Source organism: Antechinus flavipes, chromosome 3, assembly GCF_016432865.1.
Source record: "Antechinus flavipes isolate AdamAnt ecotype Samford, QLD, Australia chromosome 3, AdamAnt_v2, whole genome shotgun sequence".
Lineage (NCBI taxonomy): Eukaryota > Metazoa > Chordata > Mammalia > Dasyuromorphia > Dasyuridae > Antechinus > Antechinus flavipes.
This window is the reverse complement of record NC_067400.1, coordinates 503,179,055-503,196,351: the sequence shown is the minus strand read 5'-3', so window position 1 is coordinate 503,196,351 and position 17,297 is coordinate 503,179,055. Positions and strand designations below refer to the sequence as shown.

Genomic DNA, 17,297 nt, shown 5'->3' with positions numbered 1-17,297 from the left:
TAAGTATTTAATCATATCTTCCAAATACCGATAGAATTTTAAACCTTACTGTGCCTTATGAAAAGCAGGGCATTCTCTATAACAAAAATATAAAAGCATTAGGAATACTGGTTTGAAAAATATAGTAAGAGCCAGGAACTGACCCACACTCTATCATAACCTCTTCTCTTCAAATAGATCAAAACATCGGACCTGAAAGGTACAAATCATACTCATCTGTGCCTCTAATTAAACCTTAGCAAAACAATTTCTTTCTAAGATAAATTGATATAGTAGTATAGCCTTATGTTGTTTTTAGATTTTAAACTACTAAGCCAAAATTGTCTTTTAAAATTACATTTGGTACAACTAGAAGAGTTTAGGTAAGGGTTTTATATGATTTTGCAAATTGTGACTCACCCTCTAATCCACAGATTTTCTATCAACTAGAGCTTTCATTTACAACTTGACAAAACCTGTTTGCATGCATTTTGTGATACAAAAAATACAGATATCAAATTTTATGCTAGTGCCTACCTTGTTTACTCATGGACAAGTACAAAACAGGCATTCACTTTGCACAGAAATTAGGCAATAAATAAAAATAGTTACATGAGTGTTTTAAATGTAGGATTACCATTTCTTTCATTCCTTCCTGGACTTTTAAATATGCATTTTCAAAAGCTTTTTGCTGGAGCTTCAAAGGAAATGCTCTTGATGATCCTGAAATGGCTACTCGTTTTGTATCCTGAAATAATCTTTTTTTTTTTAAGAAAAAGAAAAAAAATTAGATGCAGTGTTCTAAGATCCTCTTCCAACATATTTTGTATACAGAAAACAAACCCACTGCAAGGCATGTAAAGCTTATGTCTATATATCAGTACTTCCTTCAAAGGATAGGGTAATGTTTCTTCCTTTAGCAAGACCCAAAATATTTATAATTTTTGGCATAATTTCTATACTATGTAATATAATTCTAGACCAAAAATTGAAACAAACAAATACAGTCCTGAGTCTTTAGACAAAATTGTGATTAAATCAGACAAAACAAATAATTTACATATTCTAGATAAACGCTGCCAAGGATAAGGTGTCTATGTTCTCCTGTGGTGGGCTGTTCTTATGTTTAAATACATTTTTAAGAAGTTTAATCTAAATCTCAACAGATTAAATTTAAGCCCATTTTAACCACTGAAGAGATGGACTTCGTAGAAAAGCTTATCTGTAACTTTTAAATAACAGTCCTTCCAAAGATGACTATTAGTTATATTTTCTTGAGACAAAATAATTTATGCCCCTTTATCCTTCTCCAGCAAACCTTTGATAAATTCTTTTGTTCTCTGAATGCTCCAGTTTCTCTAGACGATTTTTAAAGCAGTTAATACTAAAATTAAATGTAAAGTAAAAATTTACTAAAATAGTCAGTTATAAGCTAAAAAGTACTTAAGAAAAAATAATTAATGTAATAAAAATTACATAGATTAGAGACCTATCTATGTCTCTTTAAATTATATTTCAGTATTCAAACAAGTTTTTTCAATATGACTTCATGTTCATTTAATTTGTAGTCCACCATATTCTCCAAGTCTTTATTTTTTAACTTTATACCTGTGATATTTATTTCACATATGCACTTCAACATCAACTTATTTTTGATAGTCAATTGTTACTTTTCTCCATGATTCTTAGCAATCCTAATTTAGCATCACCCATAATGAATATGCTCATAAAGAAAAAATTTTTAAGTCTGCATAATCAGACATCTAAATTTTCACTCACAAATAGCTTATTAGAAACCAGTTTGGACTACTGAATTCACTAGATCTAATTAATTCATAAGATACTTTAAAATCTCATAAGCAGTGGACAGAGTGCCACCCCTGAAATCAGGAGGACCTGAATTCAAATATGGCCTCAAACACTTAATACTTCCTTGCTGTGTGACCCTGGGTAAGTCACTTGACCCCAACTGCCTCAGCAAAACAAACAAACAAAAAAACCCCTCAAAAGCCATGGCCACATAAGTAGTAGAGGGCAAGCAAAGATAAAATAATTTCCTGAGTGTCTACTATGTACCAGGCACTATGCTGATTACTTTACAAATATTTCATTTGATCCTAACAAATACACTGGGAAACAGGATATTATTATCCCCATATTACATCTGAGGAAACTGAAGAAATGATTTGCCCAGCATGACACAGCTAGTAAGGATTTGAGGCCAGACTTGAACTCAAGTATTCCTGTCACCCGGTCTAGAGCTTCATCCATTGTGCTACCTTATTGTCTAGGAGTCACTTCTTTGTAAGACATATGTCTGAAAAAGTGCCTATATATCAAGCTAAGAGTTACAACAAGGTTGGTTATCAATGCCAACATGTTATATAAAAATATGCCTAATGTGTAGCATAATTTAACTTCATTCTCACTCACAAAACCAATCTTGAAATATCCCTATGAATTTGATATCATATGGAGAATTTACATCACCGGTTAATTGACTTTGCAGCAAGCATTCGAACTTGATGATGGTTGTCAGCAAGAAACTGTGGAAGAACCTCAGTCACAGGTAAGTCTTTTTCCATTATGCTAAAAACAGCCCACTTCGAATAAGGATCAGTCTAAAGAAAATTAAGAATTCCAGGTAACTTAGTATATAAAACAAAAGCAAAATCAACATTTTTTAAAAAGTGGAAGACCTGGATTTTAAATTATCATGATAAATTGTCTTACTCCTAATCTCTTATTAAAGAAGCAAAGCTCACCTCAAGCAAGGCTTTCAGGCAGTTTACTAGTGCCATTCTCACAGATGCCACACATTTGCCTTCCTTTGTTAAATGCCTGAAACAAACAAAAATTATTAAAAATGCCAATCTGTCCCTTTCAGATTTGATTCTTTACTGTGGCAAATCCTGATTTTCCTTAGTTCTCTCAAAGTCTCCTTTTTTTTTTTTTTAAATAAAAATTAATGGGGAAAGGTACTTAATACATGTTCTTTACTATATATTATTACATGAATCTTATGGTTAATATTGAGAAAATTGAAAGAAACTCAAAAGAAAAAAAGTTTCTTTTCATAGTAGTAGTAGTAGACAGTTCTTGAATCTTCATACTACTTTGTTGTCTAAAGCTCCTATCAAAAATAAACAAGACTAATACAAAGTTTTCCTCCGGCTTCTTTGTAAGTGATATCCATATTTGGAAGATGTGCAACATTCATTGGGTGAAAGAGAATTTTTAGACTGTTTATCCAAAAAAACTCATACAGAACATGATCAAATTAGTCACATTTCAGGTCTCTTTTCTCCTTTGTCCTTACACATTCCCTTGTACACTTTCTCAATTCAATAGGCATTTACTAAGTTGTGTTAAAATGTCAGGGGCCCAAAGATATAAAAATACAACAGTTCTGGCCCTCAAGATCACACTAAGTGGGGGGAAGCAACATTTGTACAAATAAGCAAGGAAAAGAGCATTGGCTCTTGAACCAGAGGACCTGAGGTTCAAATTCTGCCTCTGAATTTATTCTTTCTGTGAACCTGATCAGGTCATACCATTCTAAGTCTCTGTTTCTTCATCTGTAAAAGAAAGGAACTGGACTAAATGGCCTGCAATGTTCCTTGCATCTCAATCTATTGTCTGATAAACAGATATAGAATAAATACAAAGTAATTTCATGAGGTTGAGTGGATGGTACTAATACCAATGAGGAGATCTGCAAACGTCTCTGAATGTGAACAGAGCCTTGCTGAGAAACCTAGGAGTTCCAAGACATAGAAATGAAGAGGAAGAATATAAGGGACATTCATGAAAAGTGACAGGGGAAGAAATGAGTACAGGGACCACAAAAAGATCAATGTGTCTTTAACATAATATGTGTGTGAAGAGGACTAATCTGTAATAAAGCTTCAAAGAAAAATTAAAGGAAGACTATGAAGGCTTTCAAACAAACCAACCAACTTCTCTCTAAGAGCCATTTTTCTTAACAATTAAAAAAAGATCATGAATAGATCATGAAGAATCATTTTAAGTATTCACAAGAGTTTTGGGTCATGAAGTACATTCCTCACTGCTAGAACTATGACAAAGCTATTTTGAATTGTGAATGAGACAAAGCTATACAGGTTAGCAAATACATTTTATGACAGTATCAAAAAGATCTTAAAAACTTAAAAAGAAAAAAATCTGCTTCACCGGAAGAAATAGGAACAAATATAAATTATTTCCCTTGAGATTTTCTTTAAAACTCAGTTGTACAAATATAAAAAAGAAGAAAATATAGCTAGGCAACACTTCATGGGATGTCATAGTCCAATTATCTCCTCTATGTACAGGACTCCCAAATAGAAGTCTATTTTTAAACCTACTCTCTCCTATAATCCAGTTCCATGTTACCAAATCTCTGCTGGACATCTCCACCTAAGATATCCCAAGGACATCTCAAATTGAACAGGCCCAAATAGAACTTATATTTCTTGCCTAACCATTCATCCTCCAAAATTCCTCATTTTTGTCAACATCCTTTCCATGAATGTAAATTTGGAATTAACATTGACTCTTTCCTTTTCCACTACCCTATGTCGAGATAGTTACCTACCACATCATCCCTCTCTTCCTAGTTGTACTTCCTCTTCCCTTGTCCAGATCCTGGACTACTAACATCTTTCCAGCCACCAAATCTTTTTTCCCTTTCTAACTCCATTCTCTAATTAGCAGAAAAATGTCAGTATTCGTACTCAGGAAAATTCAAGCATTTTCCAATTATTTAGGATGACATATACATGTCTATTTAGTAAAGTCCCTAACATTCCAGTTCAAAACAATGCTTCTTAACTGATTTCACATTTCTTGACAATCCTACAATTCAACAAAACTGGCCTGCTTTGTATTCCTTATAAAAACTATTCCCTCTTTCATATCGTTACCCCATCAGAGAGCTGTACCCATGCCATAAATACTCTTCCTCATGTCTACTTTTTCAATTTCCTAGCTACCATCAAAGGCTCAATTCCATGAAGTCCTTCTATTCTTCACAGGTTCTTATCACTCTTCCCCAAATACATGTAAGTACACATATGTATATGTGATAATTATCTATATATACTGTTTTTCTCCAGTAGAATACAAGCTCCTTAAGGCCAGAAACAATTTTTTTTTCATCTTCATATCCTTGAGTCTTACACTATGTCTCATGCATCAGGGGTACATAATAAATGTTTATTAAATTAAATTTCACTGGTTAATAGCTATTGTTGATCTTTCCATGCTTTATTTGGCTGTTGTCACTGATTGTTAGGAAGATGCCCAAAATAGCATGTAAGTCTTGTTGAGGTTTCTCTTATCAATTGTCTGTTGCTAGAGGCAGCATGGTAAGAGTGACAAGAAGGCTAGATTTGGTAGACAGAAGACCTGGGTTTAAATCCCAAATAATACTACTTAATTGACAAAGGACAGGTTATTTATCCTCTCTGAGTCTCAGTTTTCTCACCTGTAAAATGATGGAGCAGGAACAGATAACCAGTAAGTCACTTTTTGACTCTAAATCCCTGTGAAAGTACAGATTTAAAAATTCCAGAATTTATAGACTAAATCTATCTTTAAAATGAAAATCCAAACATATTTCCAAAAAGTTCTTCAAAGTGAATAACGAGGAAAATACACAAACAAAATGTCTTACAGAGGTTGGGTAAACTATTTTGCAAAAAAGGTAACAATAAGGCAAAAATCCCCATTTTACGTCAGAGAAAGGAAGAGAATAGAATTATTCCACAAATTTATACCTACCAAAAAGCTCCTATGACTGTTAGAAACTGTCCTTGTGCATTTCTTGTATTTTCTACATCTGAACTATGTTGACCCAGATTTGTTATTATTGGCAAAATGTGGCTTAAGATTGCTCTGCAAACATCTTGGTCACGACGATACAAAGAACACACATGCCTATGTTTCATTATTTAAAAAAAGAGAAAAGAAAAGAAAAATCATAAGTATAGCTAAAAGCAACGATAAATGAATAAATTAAAATGAATTTTCTATTTGGTACAATTGCTTACGAAAGAGGCTTCAGAAGTTCAGAAACTTCTTCCATCGGCAAGGGGTATTCTTCAACTGGGAGTTCCTTTAAAAGCACCAAGTACTAAAGTACAATGAAAAAATGTTTTTATATATTTTAATGTAAGGCAGAAATAATTTTTTTTTTTTTTTTTGCTGAGGCAATTGGGGTTAAGTGACTTGCCTAGAGTCACACAGCTAAGAAGTATTAAGCGTCTGAGACCAAATTTGAACTCAGGTCCTCCTGACTTCAGGGCTGGTACTCTATCCACTGCGCCACTTCACTGCCCCCAGAAATACATTTAAAATGTCTTTGTTTAAATGTCTTTAAAGGAAATGCAAATGTCTAAAAGTAAATGTTTTTGTACAGTCAGAGAATAACAAAAATCAACATTGCATTTACACCTATTCCCACAGTACACAGATTGAGGCCAAAGCATACCCACCACAACAGGGGTCAAGATTGTATAGTGTACAAGGCAGAAGATTTGGAGAAACCCTCAGGTGCATGTGTGTGAGAGAGAGACATACATATATACACACACACACACACACACACACAGAAAGAGACACAGATAGAGACAGATTTATTAGACTTTCAAAATCAAAGATGCACAGCAAGAACCACTAACAGAAAAATTTAAGAGCTTTTCCATAATACTTGACTCACCATGTGTAGGTGGAGGGATTTAGAAGTATCTAGTATGCTGGGTTCAATTAGCTTCAACAGCTCCCTCCTTATGTCACATGCTCTAAAAGATACTGTATGGGACTGAGCAGTAGTTACACATATACATAAGAACTTTAGCATGTCTAGGAGAAGAAGATCTTGCTTTGTCAAATGTTCTTCAGCTAGAGGGCTTACTGAACCTGAAAGTAAAATGTACTGACTCATTTTGTGAAGAGATAGATTTCTTGAGTCTTCAAAATGAAAAAAATAAAGCAACATTTCTGAAGTTTTTACTCAGATATATCTCTTTTAAAAGAAATCACAATGAGCAGAACCAGCTACACCCAGTAAAAGAACACTGAGAAATGAGTGTGGACTATTTGCATTTTTTGTTTTTCTTCCCAGGTCATTTTTACCTTCCTAAATCCGATTTTTCTTGTGCAACAAGAGAACTGTATTAATATGTACACATATATTGTATTTAAGATATACTTTAACATGTTTAACATATATGAGACTAGGGGAGGCAGTGGAGGGAAGGAAGGAACAGAACAGCTGAAACAGAAGTGATTGCAAGGGTCAATGTTGAAAAATTGCCCATGCATATGTTCTGTCAATAAAAAGCTATAATTTAAAGAGAGAGAGAGATAGAGAGAGAGAGAGAGAAAAGAAATCACAAACCTATGGCAAATAAATTCTAATACAACTGATTAAAACCCTGCATCTTCAAAATGAAAAGAGCATCACCTTTAGAAACTAATATAGAGTAGCTGGAACTCAAGCCAGCACTAAAAGGGTTTAAGAAATTGCCAATTCCAATAACTAGTATTACAAGAAAAACCAATACCAATTCCAATCATTACATACTTCTTTTTATTTAAATAATTTTTTTTCCCAAAACATATATGCATGGATAATTTTTCAACATTTACCCTTGCAAAACCTTGTGTTCCAAATTTTTCCCTCCCTTTCTCCCACCCCTTCCCTTGGATGACAAGTAGTCCAACTTACATTATATAGTTTCTACAGCAAAATCAGCAGCTACAAAAAATAAAAGGTGGTATATTAAGCATCCACTCACCAAAAGTATTTTGTACCTCTCCAGATTCATTTGCATTATTAATATTAGTGTCATCAGATTCAAATAGGTTCATGGTTGATTGATCCTCTACCTCTACTAGTTTTACATCAACATCATCTTCCATTAATTCCACTTCTCCAGAATCAAATGATTTTTTAGTAAGGGATGCCTTCAAAGAGTAGAAATTAATTTATTACATATTGCATTTTACATAAAGTAGTGTGTCAGAATAAAGAGAAAAAACAAAAAATCTCTATATCCAAATAAGACTGTTAATTTCTTTCTAATAGGCAAATAAAATGTTTATTATTCCTCTTTTCATCTCCATGTTCCAAATGATGAAACTGATATAAATGAACACACTTTTCTAGAACCTTAGAAAATAAAAATGCAAGGCTGACTGCTTCAGTTAAAAATAGATATTTATCAATATAAAGATAGTTTATATTTAAATGAGATGTAAAGAAATTATATGTAGAGAGATATAGAGAAATGTAGACTGATCTAGATCCTTGATTATCATCTAAAAAAGTAGAGGGAAATGAATTAAAGAACATTTCTATGAAAAAAAGAAATTTAATTGAGAATTTATCTATAAGAATGTAAAATAATATGGACAGTTGATGAGATACCTTTCTTCCATAAACAAAGACTTTAGAGAACTCAAAAGTTCAAAAAAAATTTTAGTTAATAGCATTTTTACTTGGAATTAGATATTGGGGTAAAATTTCTTGGACAAGTGAATTATGAAATAGTAGAAAGAACTAAATAAAGCTTAAAAAGAGGAAATGGCTCACACAGGGCCACAAAGCTAGAAAAAAGTATACCCACTCCTACATCCCCAAAAAAGCCCCACACACATTTCATAAAGCTCTTTGACCAAGATCTCCCAAACCTGGCCTATAAAAACAAACTTATTATCTAGGCTTCCTCATGTAAACTCCACAAGTAATTCATTGTTTTATTTTGTATGACCAGCACAGCATGAGTACATCTTATTTGTTGAGTTGAATTTAATGAAAACATTAAATCATCTATTTGGGGCATATTTTTAAGATAATATACAAAATGGGATTAAAATGTAGTCTTAAACAGAATAATCCGCATATCCTGGTATATATCCTAATACATATAGGTGATCTCTTTAGAGAACTAAAATGAAATGGAACCTATTTTGTACTCTACAATTAATTATATTCTAATGAACCACATGTAAATTTTCAAAATTCTTAATAATTGGAAGCATACTTACTAAATTTGTGCAAATGTCCACAATGTCATTCATCAACTTGGATGTTAACAAACGCAGAAAAAGTCCAGATATAATCTTATTCAGCTTGTTCTATTAAAAAGAAAGGGGGGAATAAAGAAATAAACACCTAAGATACAGCAAATTTGGACCTCTTCTGATAAAAAAAAAAAAAAAAAGATTTCTTTTTCATTATGAGTTCTCTACAAGATTGCGAAAATATAATGACACTGCCATCATCTCATAGAGTGCTTCACTTTTACCTTACATCAAAATAAAGGTTGGGGAAGCCAGCCAGTATCTCTTATTCATCCCTCTGTTTCCCAAAAGGCCTATCCTATTGCCCTGGATATAGCAGGGACAAATAGAAAAATGCTGGCTATAAAATCAGCTTTGTATTTTATTCCATCTAGCAGAATTATCTCAGAAAACATAATAAAAAAGGACAAAATAAAATTTCAATATATTTAGCCTAAGCTGTAATTGCTTCCTTTACTTGTATCTAAAATATATTTTCTATTTAGTTTTAAATGGAATAAAATTTTGTGACTAAAAAAAAAAACTAAACTAAAATGCTAGCAACCCAACAGTTATCTAGACATTTCAAAATGCTAAGAAAGTTACAAGGTTAAAACATTAACCAAAAGGAATCTTACCTTTGTACAATTATATAAATAGTTGGTACAAAGCAACATCATAGTCCTCAATGAAGAAATTCTAGATTCTTCATTTATCTTACTTTTAAACAATGTAACACTTTTGCCAGCACACTGCATCAGAGACTATTAAAGAAAAGAAATAGAAAACAAAGCAAAACACACCAGAAACAACTGAAGTAAAATTAAGTAGTAGAAATCTAACTCTTTTTTGGAAAAGTCTCAATTTTTTGATAAAATTGCATTAGGAAATTCAATTTGATAACTAAAAACCAAGGAGAAAAAAAACTGTGGAAAGGAGTCTATAGTATTTTAAGATTAACATATAAATCTGTTAGTATCCAAAGAGGGGAAAAAATAGGTGAGCCTTCAAAAACCAATTTCATAAAATTCATATTTTTAACATATAAAAATGTCAATTAGGAATTATCACTGAGCATATCCAAAAACTTGATGAATGATATAAATATAAAAAATATCTGTGACTAAGTTTAAATTAATTAATTTTAATTCTAAAGATTAATGAACATGTTCCAAGTTATATAAATACATGTGACCTTTGATGAGTCATTTAACATTCGAGTTCCAGTTTCTTACTTTGTCAAATATTATATCATACAGTAAAGAGTTGAAGGTGAGGACTAATTGATATAAACATTTTGTAAAATATGAAGTATTAAAAACATTTTGTAAAATGTGAAGAATTTGTCTCATTATATGAGAATAGAAAGAAAGAAAGAAAGAAAGAAAGAAAGAAAGAAAGAAAGAAAGAAAGAAAGAAAGAAAGAAAAAAAGAAAGAAAAAGAAAGAAAGAAAGAAAGAAAAAAAGAAAGAAAGAAAGAAAGAAAGAAAGAAAGAAAGAAAGAAAGAAAGAAAGAAAGAAAGAAAGGAAGGAAGGAAGGAAGGAAAAAAGGAAAAAAGAAAATACACTTATGTTTACATACACTTTCCCATAAGTAAAACAGATTATATGGCACCATATGATCACAAGATCACAAATTTAGATGTGAATCTAATTCACTCCTTTAAATGGAAGGACCTTAGAGACCAATGAGTCTAAATTCATTGTACAGAGAAGAAGCAAACAGGTTGCACAGAAGACAGAGAACCAGGCATATAGTCAGGAAAACTGGACTCAAATATTTGCTAATTATGTGACAATGGATAACTTACCCTCAGTTTGCCTCAGTTTCCTCATTTTTAAAATGGGGATAATAACGGCACCTCCTTTACAGAATTGCTAAGATCAAATGAGATAATAGTTGTAAAGTGTTCTTCAATGCCTGGCTTGTAGTTACTGCCTTACAATATTACCTAGTATCATTATTATTATAAGCAAATTTCTCAAATGCCATCTCATATGAAATCATTCATGAAATAAATGATATTAAAAATTCTGTCAAAAAAAGTTTTGGCTTATATTTTCTTACCTTGGCATTCTGGAACAATTTTGATTTATATGCATCTTCTTCAGATAATATACCTGCATGACAATAGCAACCAAGAACACCCACCAAAAGACTGGAACATCGGACAAGAGCTTCTGATCTCACAGTCTTGAAATAAACCAGAAATACAAATACAAAGTACATTTCTGTAAATATGGTATTGTTCTGAATAATAAATGACTCAGATTAAATAACTTATGACTACCTCTTAAAGGAACTAGTTTTATAATTCTAGGTAAATTATATAAAGTTTTAAAAGTAGTGGGTTATCTTTGTCAAGGTTTTTTAAAATTCCCACAGTTGAAGGAAATTCTGATCCAAATATCTAGGCCCTAATCTGCTCAATCAAGACAAAAACAAATACACATATGTTCTACTAGCCAAACAATATGTACATTGGTACTGTTACTTTACCATTTGACATGGTTATGCAAAATTTTTCCTTAAGTAGCACAAAGATATTAAAAACATCCTCAGGCCTTATACAGGCCTGTAAAATCTAAGACGTACTCTAACGCCATTTGTGGAAGGGGTGTTTTGTGAACTTATTTCACACCCCTGTGGTAGAATGTACGTTCTCATTTTACTTAGGCCATTAACTTCCCTACTACTTAATGGAATAGACACTTATATGAAAGAACAAAAGAATTTCCAAATATTATTTTCTCTTATAGGAAAATTATTGTAGCATGAATGAGTTGTTTTTAATTAAAATATAGCAGAACTTAGAAACTGGACTAGAAGACAGATAAATATAGAAGATAAATGATCAAGTATAGGGTCCTTATGAGTTCATTTTTCTCAGGCTTTCTAATTTATAGAAATGAGACTTTTCAATGTGACTTACTGCTAAAATCTCTTTGTGCTGTCTCCCCCAAAAGAATATGCCCCAAGACAAATACTGTCTTGCTTTTCTGTTTGTACTCCAAACATTCAGAACAAGGCTTTCCTCAAAGTACTTAACAAATGCTTTTTCATTCATTCATTCATTCCTCCTGCTATCAGATTAATCTTTGCAAAATATCATTTTGATTATTCCACTCTGCCAATCAAAAGTTTGGAATTGTTGCACATTTTTCTGAAAAAGACTACTTGAATTCAGACACTTCCCAGACCAAAGAAGATAGCATATGTAAAAGTGTTCTGAAAATTTTGAAGTATTACTTAATTGGTGACTATTCTTCTTATCATCATTATTAATATTAATCTTCAGAAATACAAATGGTTATGATATGGAAAAAGGAAAGTTAGAAAAAATGGTCAGAAAGTGAAGAGAGATGAATTCTGTTAGTGATACTGGAAAAACTTCCTCATAACTGGAGTTGTCCACAAGTAAAAAAAGCTCCCTCAAGAGCAGAGCCTAAATGGTCACTTTTAATCCTGCAAAGGTGATCCCTATTAAGATACCACTTAGATCAAATAACTTCTAACTCAGAGATTCTGTGATTACGAACAGTCTAGCACAACACAAGTGCAACTTAATATCGCTAGCCTGTTTCCCTCCTCAGTTACATTTCCTTTCTTTTTCAGTCTCTTTCTTTTTCTCTCTTTTCTACCTAAAATCAAAAAAAAAAAAAAAAAACACTCTGTAACTCAACACAGAAAAAAATATCATTGGTCAAAGTTGCAGATTTAAACTTATCCTTAAATCTCACCTCAAAGGAATAATTATTTAAAAGCTGTTCAGACAATCCCAGAAGATAGCGATCTAGTGTTTCTTTTAGATTCTGATGGAAAGAAAGTCCAGCACTAGTCTGGATTTTTTCAGAGGCACTGTATATTGTATTGGTACAAAAATCCATCTGGTCAAAAGATGTCTGAAGGTATAGCTCTTCTACTTCTAAGAATGTGGCTTCCACTTTGCCTTTTTGCTGCTGTTCACTGTAAGAAAATAAGGCCTTAGTTTTACATTCAGCGTAATATAAATGAATGGAACTTTCAATAGTACCGAAGTCACATAAATCATCTGACAGCAAAGAAAATCCTCACAATTGGGAAACTCTCAATAAATAATTTTACATTTAATAAGAGACAGTTCAAATTACATTAGAATTCTTTTCTAGGCAACACAGAAAAATTTCAATTTATATACCTTTCAGTCACACTCTGGAAAAAATCCATTGCCCCTTTACAGTTTTTCATGGTGAGACTCACTAGAATTGACTCCAGGGTTAGATGAGGAAAATCACTGTGGAGAAGAAGTTTTTCACTTGAGTTTAATAAATACATTTAAACAACTACCTTAAAACAATTTCTGCTTCTATATTGCAAAGGAGAAAGAGAGAAATTCAGAAAAGAAATATAAAATAAGAGAAAGGAAAGGGTGGTATAAAAAGAACAGCTAGAAAGCCATTTTTATTAATCTTTAAAACTTTGAAGAGAAGCAATGCACATTATATCTAGAAAGACAGGTTGAGGCCACACATAATTGTAAAGGGCTATATATGCCAAGCAGAGAGAGTCTGTATGTTAGTCTTGAGGCAACACACTCTGGAGCTTTCTGAACAGAGATGGAAAGTCATGTTCAGATCTGTGTTTCAGGAATATCAATTTGGCAAATGAATGAAAGAAGAGCTGGATAGGGAAAGATGGGAGGCAGGGAAACCAATTAGAAAGTTATTAACCAGAGTCTAAGCAAGAAATGAGGATCTGAATGAAAATTATAGCAATGTGAATCAAGAGAAGAGTAAGAATATGAGAGATGTTGAAGAGACAGAATTTACAAGATTAGATGCTAATTAAATATGAGGGTGAAAGAGTGAAGAATTGGGGATGATTCCAAGAATTTGAATCTGGATGGTGTCTTAAAAAGAAATATGACAGTTGAAAAAAGGAGTGGATGGGGTAGGGATGGGACAAAGGCATAATGGGTTCTATTTCAGACATAATGAATTTGAAATGCCTATAAAGACCAAACTGCCATTTGTACATCTTAAAATTCTCAGCCATTTTCAAGGTTCAAATACCATCACTTGGGGACCCCTTAGTTACTGGTGTAGACCTCTGATATTACTTTGTAATTTACTTAACTATACATATTATTTCCCTTACCAAATATAAATTCTTTGATTGTTTTTCATTTGCAACTCTGTAGCACTACTGCCTGATATAATCTTAAAACATATTAAGTAGTGCTTATTATGAATAAATGCATATTCCAGTTTAAGACATGACTTACAAACATTCTCCCTGGATGGAATATCACTTAATTAGTTTATTGCTTCTATATAGCTCCTAACCTATATATTCCCAGCTCTAACCTCTCTGAGCTCCCATTATACATCTCCAACATCTTTTAAATTGAATAAACCAAAGACATATCAAAGTTCATTATGTCTAAACTAAAATTATCCATTTCTCCAAACCTTACTGTTCTTGCAAATTTCCCTATTTCTATTGCAGACATCATCATCCTCCAGCTATCTGGGTTTACAACCTTGGCATTATCTTTTTTTTTTTTTCCCCTTCTCTATCTTCCCACATATTCACTTAGCTGGTACATTTTGTTCCTATCTCAGAAACATCTCTTCCTTTTTTATCTACTCTCAAAACCACCATGCTAACTTGGAATTCAAGCCCTCAATTATTTTAATCCAAGACTATTGCAATGAGCTAAATGGCCTCCTTGCCTTAAATTTCTCTTTATTCCAAATTATACCCCTCCAAAGCTGGAAAAAAAAAATTACAGAGCTGATCATGTCATTTTTCTATTTAACAAACCCCAATGACTCTATTTTCTTTAGTATTAAGTATAAACTCTTCTATTTAACTTTCAATGCCCTTGGTAATCTTTTACCAGCTTCATTTCACATTACTTTACTTTCTAAATTTTGTGGTCCAACCAAACTGTTTTTCATCTCTTCCATCTCCCACTTGCACACCTGTACCCCACATATGAATGTATCATCTCCATATTGCCACCTCTGAGAATCCCATGGTTATTTTTTTCCCAAGAGTCTACTCTAAGCACATTGTTCCTTATTCCCTCAACTGCCAGTTACCTTTTCCCTAGAAATATAACTTGTACAGATTTTGAATATACTTACTTTGAACATACATGCTGACTCTCCCAAAAGAATAATATAGCTCTTTGAGGGTAAGGGCTACTTTAATTTTGTCTCTGTATCCCCAGGATCTAGCACATAGCACATGGCACTTTAAAATGCTTGCTGACTGATAATAGAGGATTACTTAAACTATTTTATTCCTACCATTAAAGATTATGGTTATCATAAAGCAACAATATGACTCTTAATGTTAAAATAAAATGTAATGCAGCTTCCTTCTTAAGAGAAATTACCTGCAAAGAACTGGAGGGAGCTCTGTACTTTCTTCTATGTCATTTTCTAACTGATAGAATAGCAGCCACTTCATAATTAGCTTTTTTAATGAGTAACCTTGATTTATTTCACAAACACTCTGATCCATTCCTACTTTTGACATCTCTGGAACTATGCAGGACATCAAGGCTAATGACAAACAACATACTGCAGGACTTTAAAAGAAAAAAAAGGGACAATTTATGTTAAGGAGAATACAATCATTACACATTAGAAGAATATAAATAGATTCATTGGCAAATTATTTGATATAAATCTATCATATCCTGATATCTATTACTTGAGAAATGATTCCTTAGTGTCTATGATCATGAAAATATAGGGGAATGAGGATTATAATGTGAATAAACAAATTACAAGTTGGATTCAATAGTCAGAAGAAATTCTTCATCTTTGCAACAACGCTCTCTTTACTTTTGCTGAAGTCAAAATCATATTTACTAGGGTTATAGTGACTTTTAACGACCAAATTACAAAAACTCATGAAGTAAAGGAAGCTTCAAGAGAAAACTCAAGTCAAACTTCAGGAATATTATATGAGGTTCATAAAAAAAATTCTAAATTTAAAATTAGAAGTACAACATATTATCATTACCAAGAAGGTCTGCAAGCTGATCCTGTAAATATCTTCCATAGTTCTCTATCAACCTCAACCAAACTTCCTTCAATTATGGCACCAAGTAAGCCAAAGTTTTCAGCCTGTATTTGTTCAGAACTTATACTACGAAAGGTAATAGACCAAATTTTATTCCAAAGTTTCAGGAGATCTGACTTATGTGAGGTTTCCAGATCCAGTTTCTTTCCCTGACACAATGCAAGTTTGACAAGGCATCTTAACACATATGGAATACGTTCCCCTCGTCGCTGCTGGGATAGAAGCTGGTGAAGTATTGTCAATAATGGTGCAAGTTCACTGTTAGGAAGACTTTCAGGATACTTTGCTATTAACTGTGTTGTAATCTGTAACCTTAAAAAAGAAAGACCCAAAATGATTAATTTGAAAAATGTTTGTTTTTAATAATATCAATAGCAAATGTATATATTACCTCACATTTTACAAAGTATGTTACCTCTCAGAGTATTTTATTTGATCTGCATAACAATTCTATGAAGTAGGCATTAAAATGATCACTTTATAATGAGAAAACAGGCAGAGACACAATTAGTTAAGGATAAGATTTGCCATTGCTTCTCTCAATCTGCCCATTTGTTACAAATTACGAGTCTATTACCACAATTCATCTGGCCTCAGGCCTTTATGCTTCTGAAATGCTTTTCATTAACTTAAGAAATTTTAATTAATGCTCATCATATCAAGACGCTACATTAAATGTTAAAAGTCAAATAGCAAAAATAGTATTTAAAAAAAAAAGAAAGAAAAACCTCCCTGAATTCAAGGAATTTACATTTTACAGTAAATGAGACCACATATATACAAATAAACAAAATAAAATAAATTTAAATAAGAAGAGACTGTTTTTCTCCCACCTACAATGTTTCCTCAGGTATCTACACACTAATTATGATGGTTGGGAATGTAAGAACCCAATTAATTACTTAATAGCTACATAACTTTGGGCAAGTCATTAACTTCTGTTTAGTCATTTTCCTCATCTGTAAAATGGGTATAATAGAATCTATTTCCCAGTTATAGCAAATGAGATATACATAAAATTGCTTTAAAAGCACAGTACCCAGAACATAATAGGCACTACATAAATACTAGATATTATTATTAAAAGTATAACCAAACAAAATTTAAACATATAGCCTGAAGACCTCTAAGAATCAAACATACTCAACAGTTGGTTATATTTTTTACA

General features: G+C 32.3%; 1 protein-coding gene across 1 annotated transcript in view; it reads right to left on the bottom strand.

Moving 5' to 3' along the window:
* The window catches only part of ATM (ATM serine/threonine kinase), a 121,122-nt gene that overhangs the window by 82,548 nt on the left and 21,277 nt on the right, over positions 1-17,297 (bottom strand). The window contains exons 10-23 of the mRNA XM_051986938.1: positions 16,070-16,441; positions 15,435-15,629; positions 13,227-13,322; positions 12,790-13,015; positions 11,117-11,242; positions 9,687-9,812; positions 9,034-9,123; positions 7,782-7,950; positions 6,701-6,900; positions 6,033-6,115; positions 5,764-5,919; positions 2,745-2,820; positions 2,470-2,600; positions 617-737 (exon numbers count right to left, since the gene is read on the bottom strand). Of these exons, the coding sequence (XP_051842898.1) occupies positions 617-737; positions 2,470-2,600; positions 2,745-2,820; positions 5,764-5,919; positions 6,033-6,115; positions 6,701-6,900; positions 7,782-7,950; positions 9,034-9,123; positions 9,687-9,812; positions 11,117-11,242; positions 12,790-13,015; positions 13,227-13,322; positions 15,435-15,629; positions 16,070-16,441 (2,167 nt within the window). The remainder of the gene's footprint in view (positions 1-616; positions 738-2,469; positions 2,601-2,744; positions 2,821-5,763; positions 5,920-6,032; positions 6,116-6,700; positions 6,901-7,781; positions 7,951-9,033; positions 9,124-9,686; positions 9,813-11,116; positions 11,243-12,789; positions 13,016-13,226; positions 13,323-15,434; positions 15,630-16,069; positions 16,442-17,297) is intronic.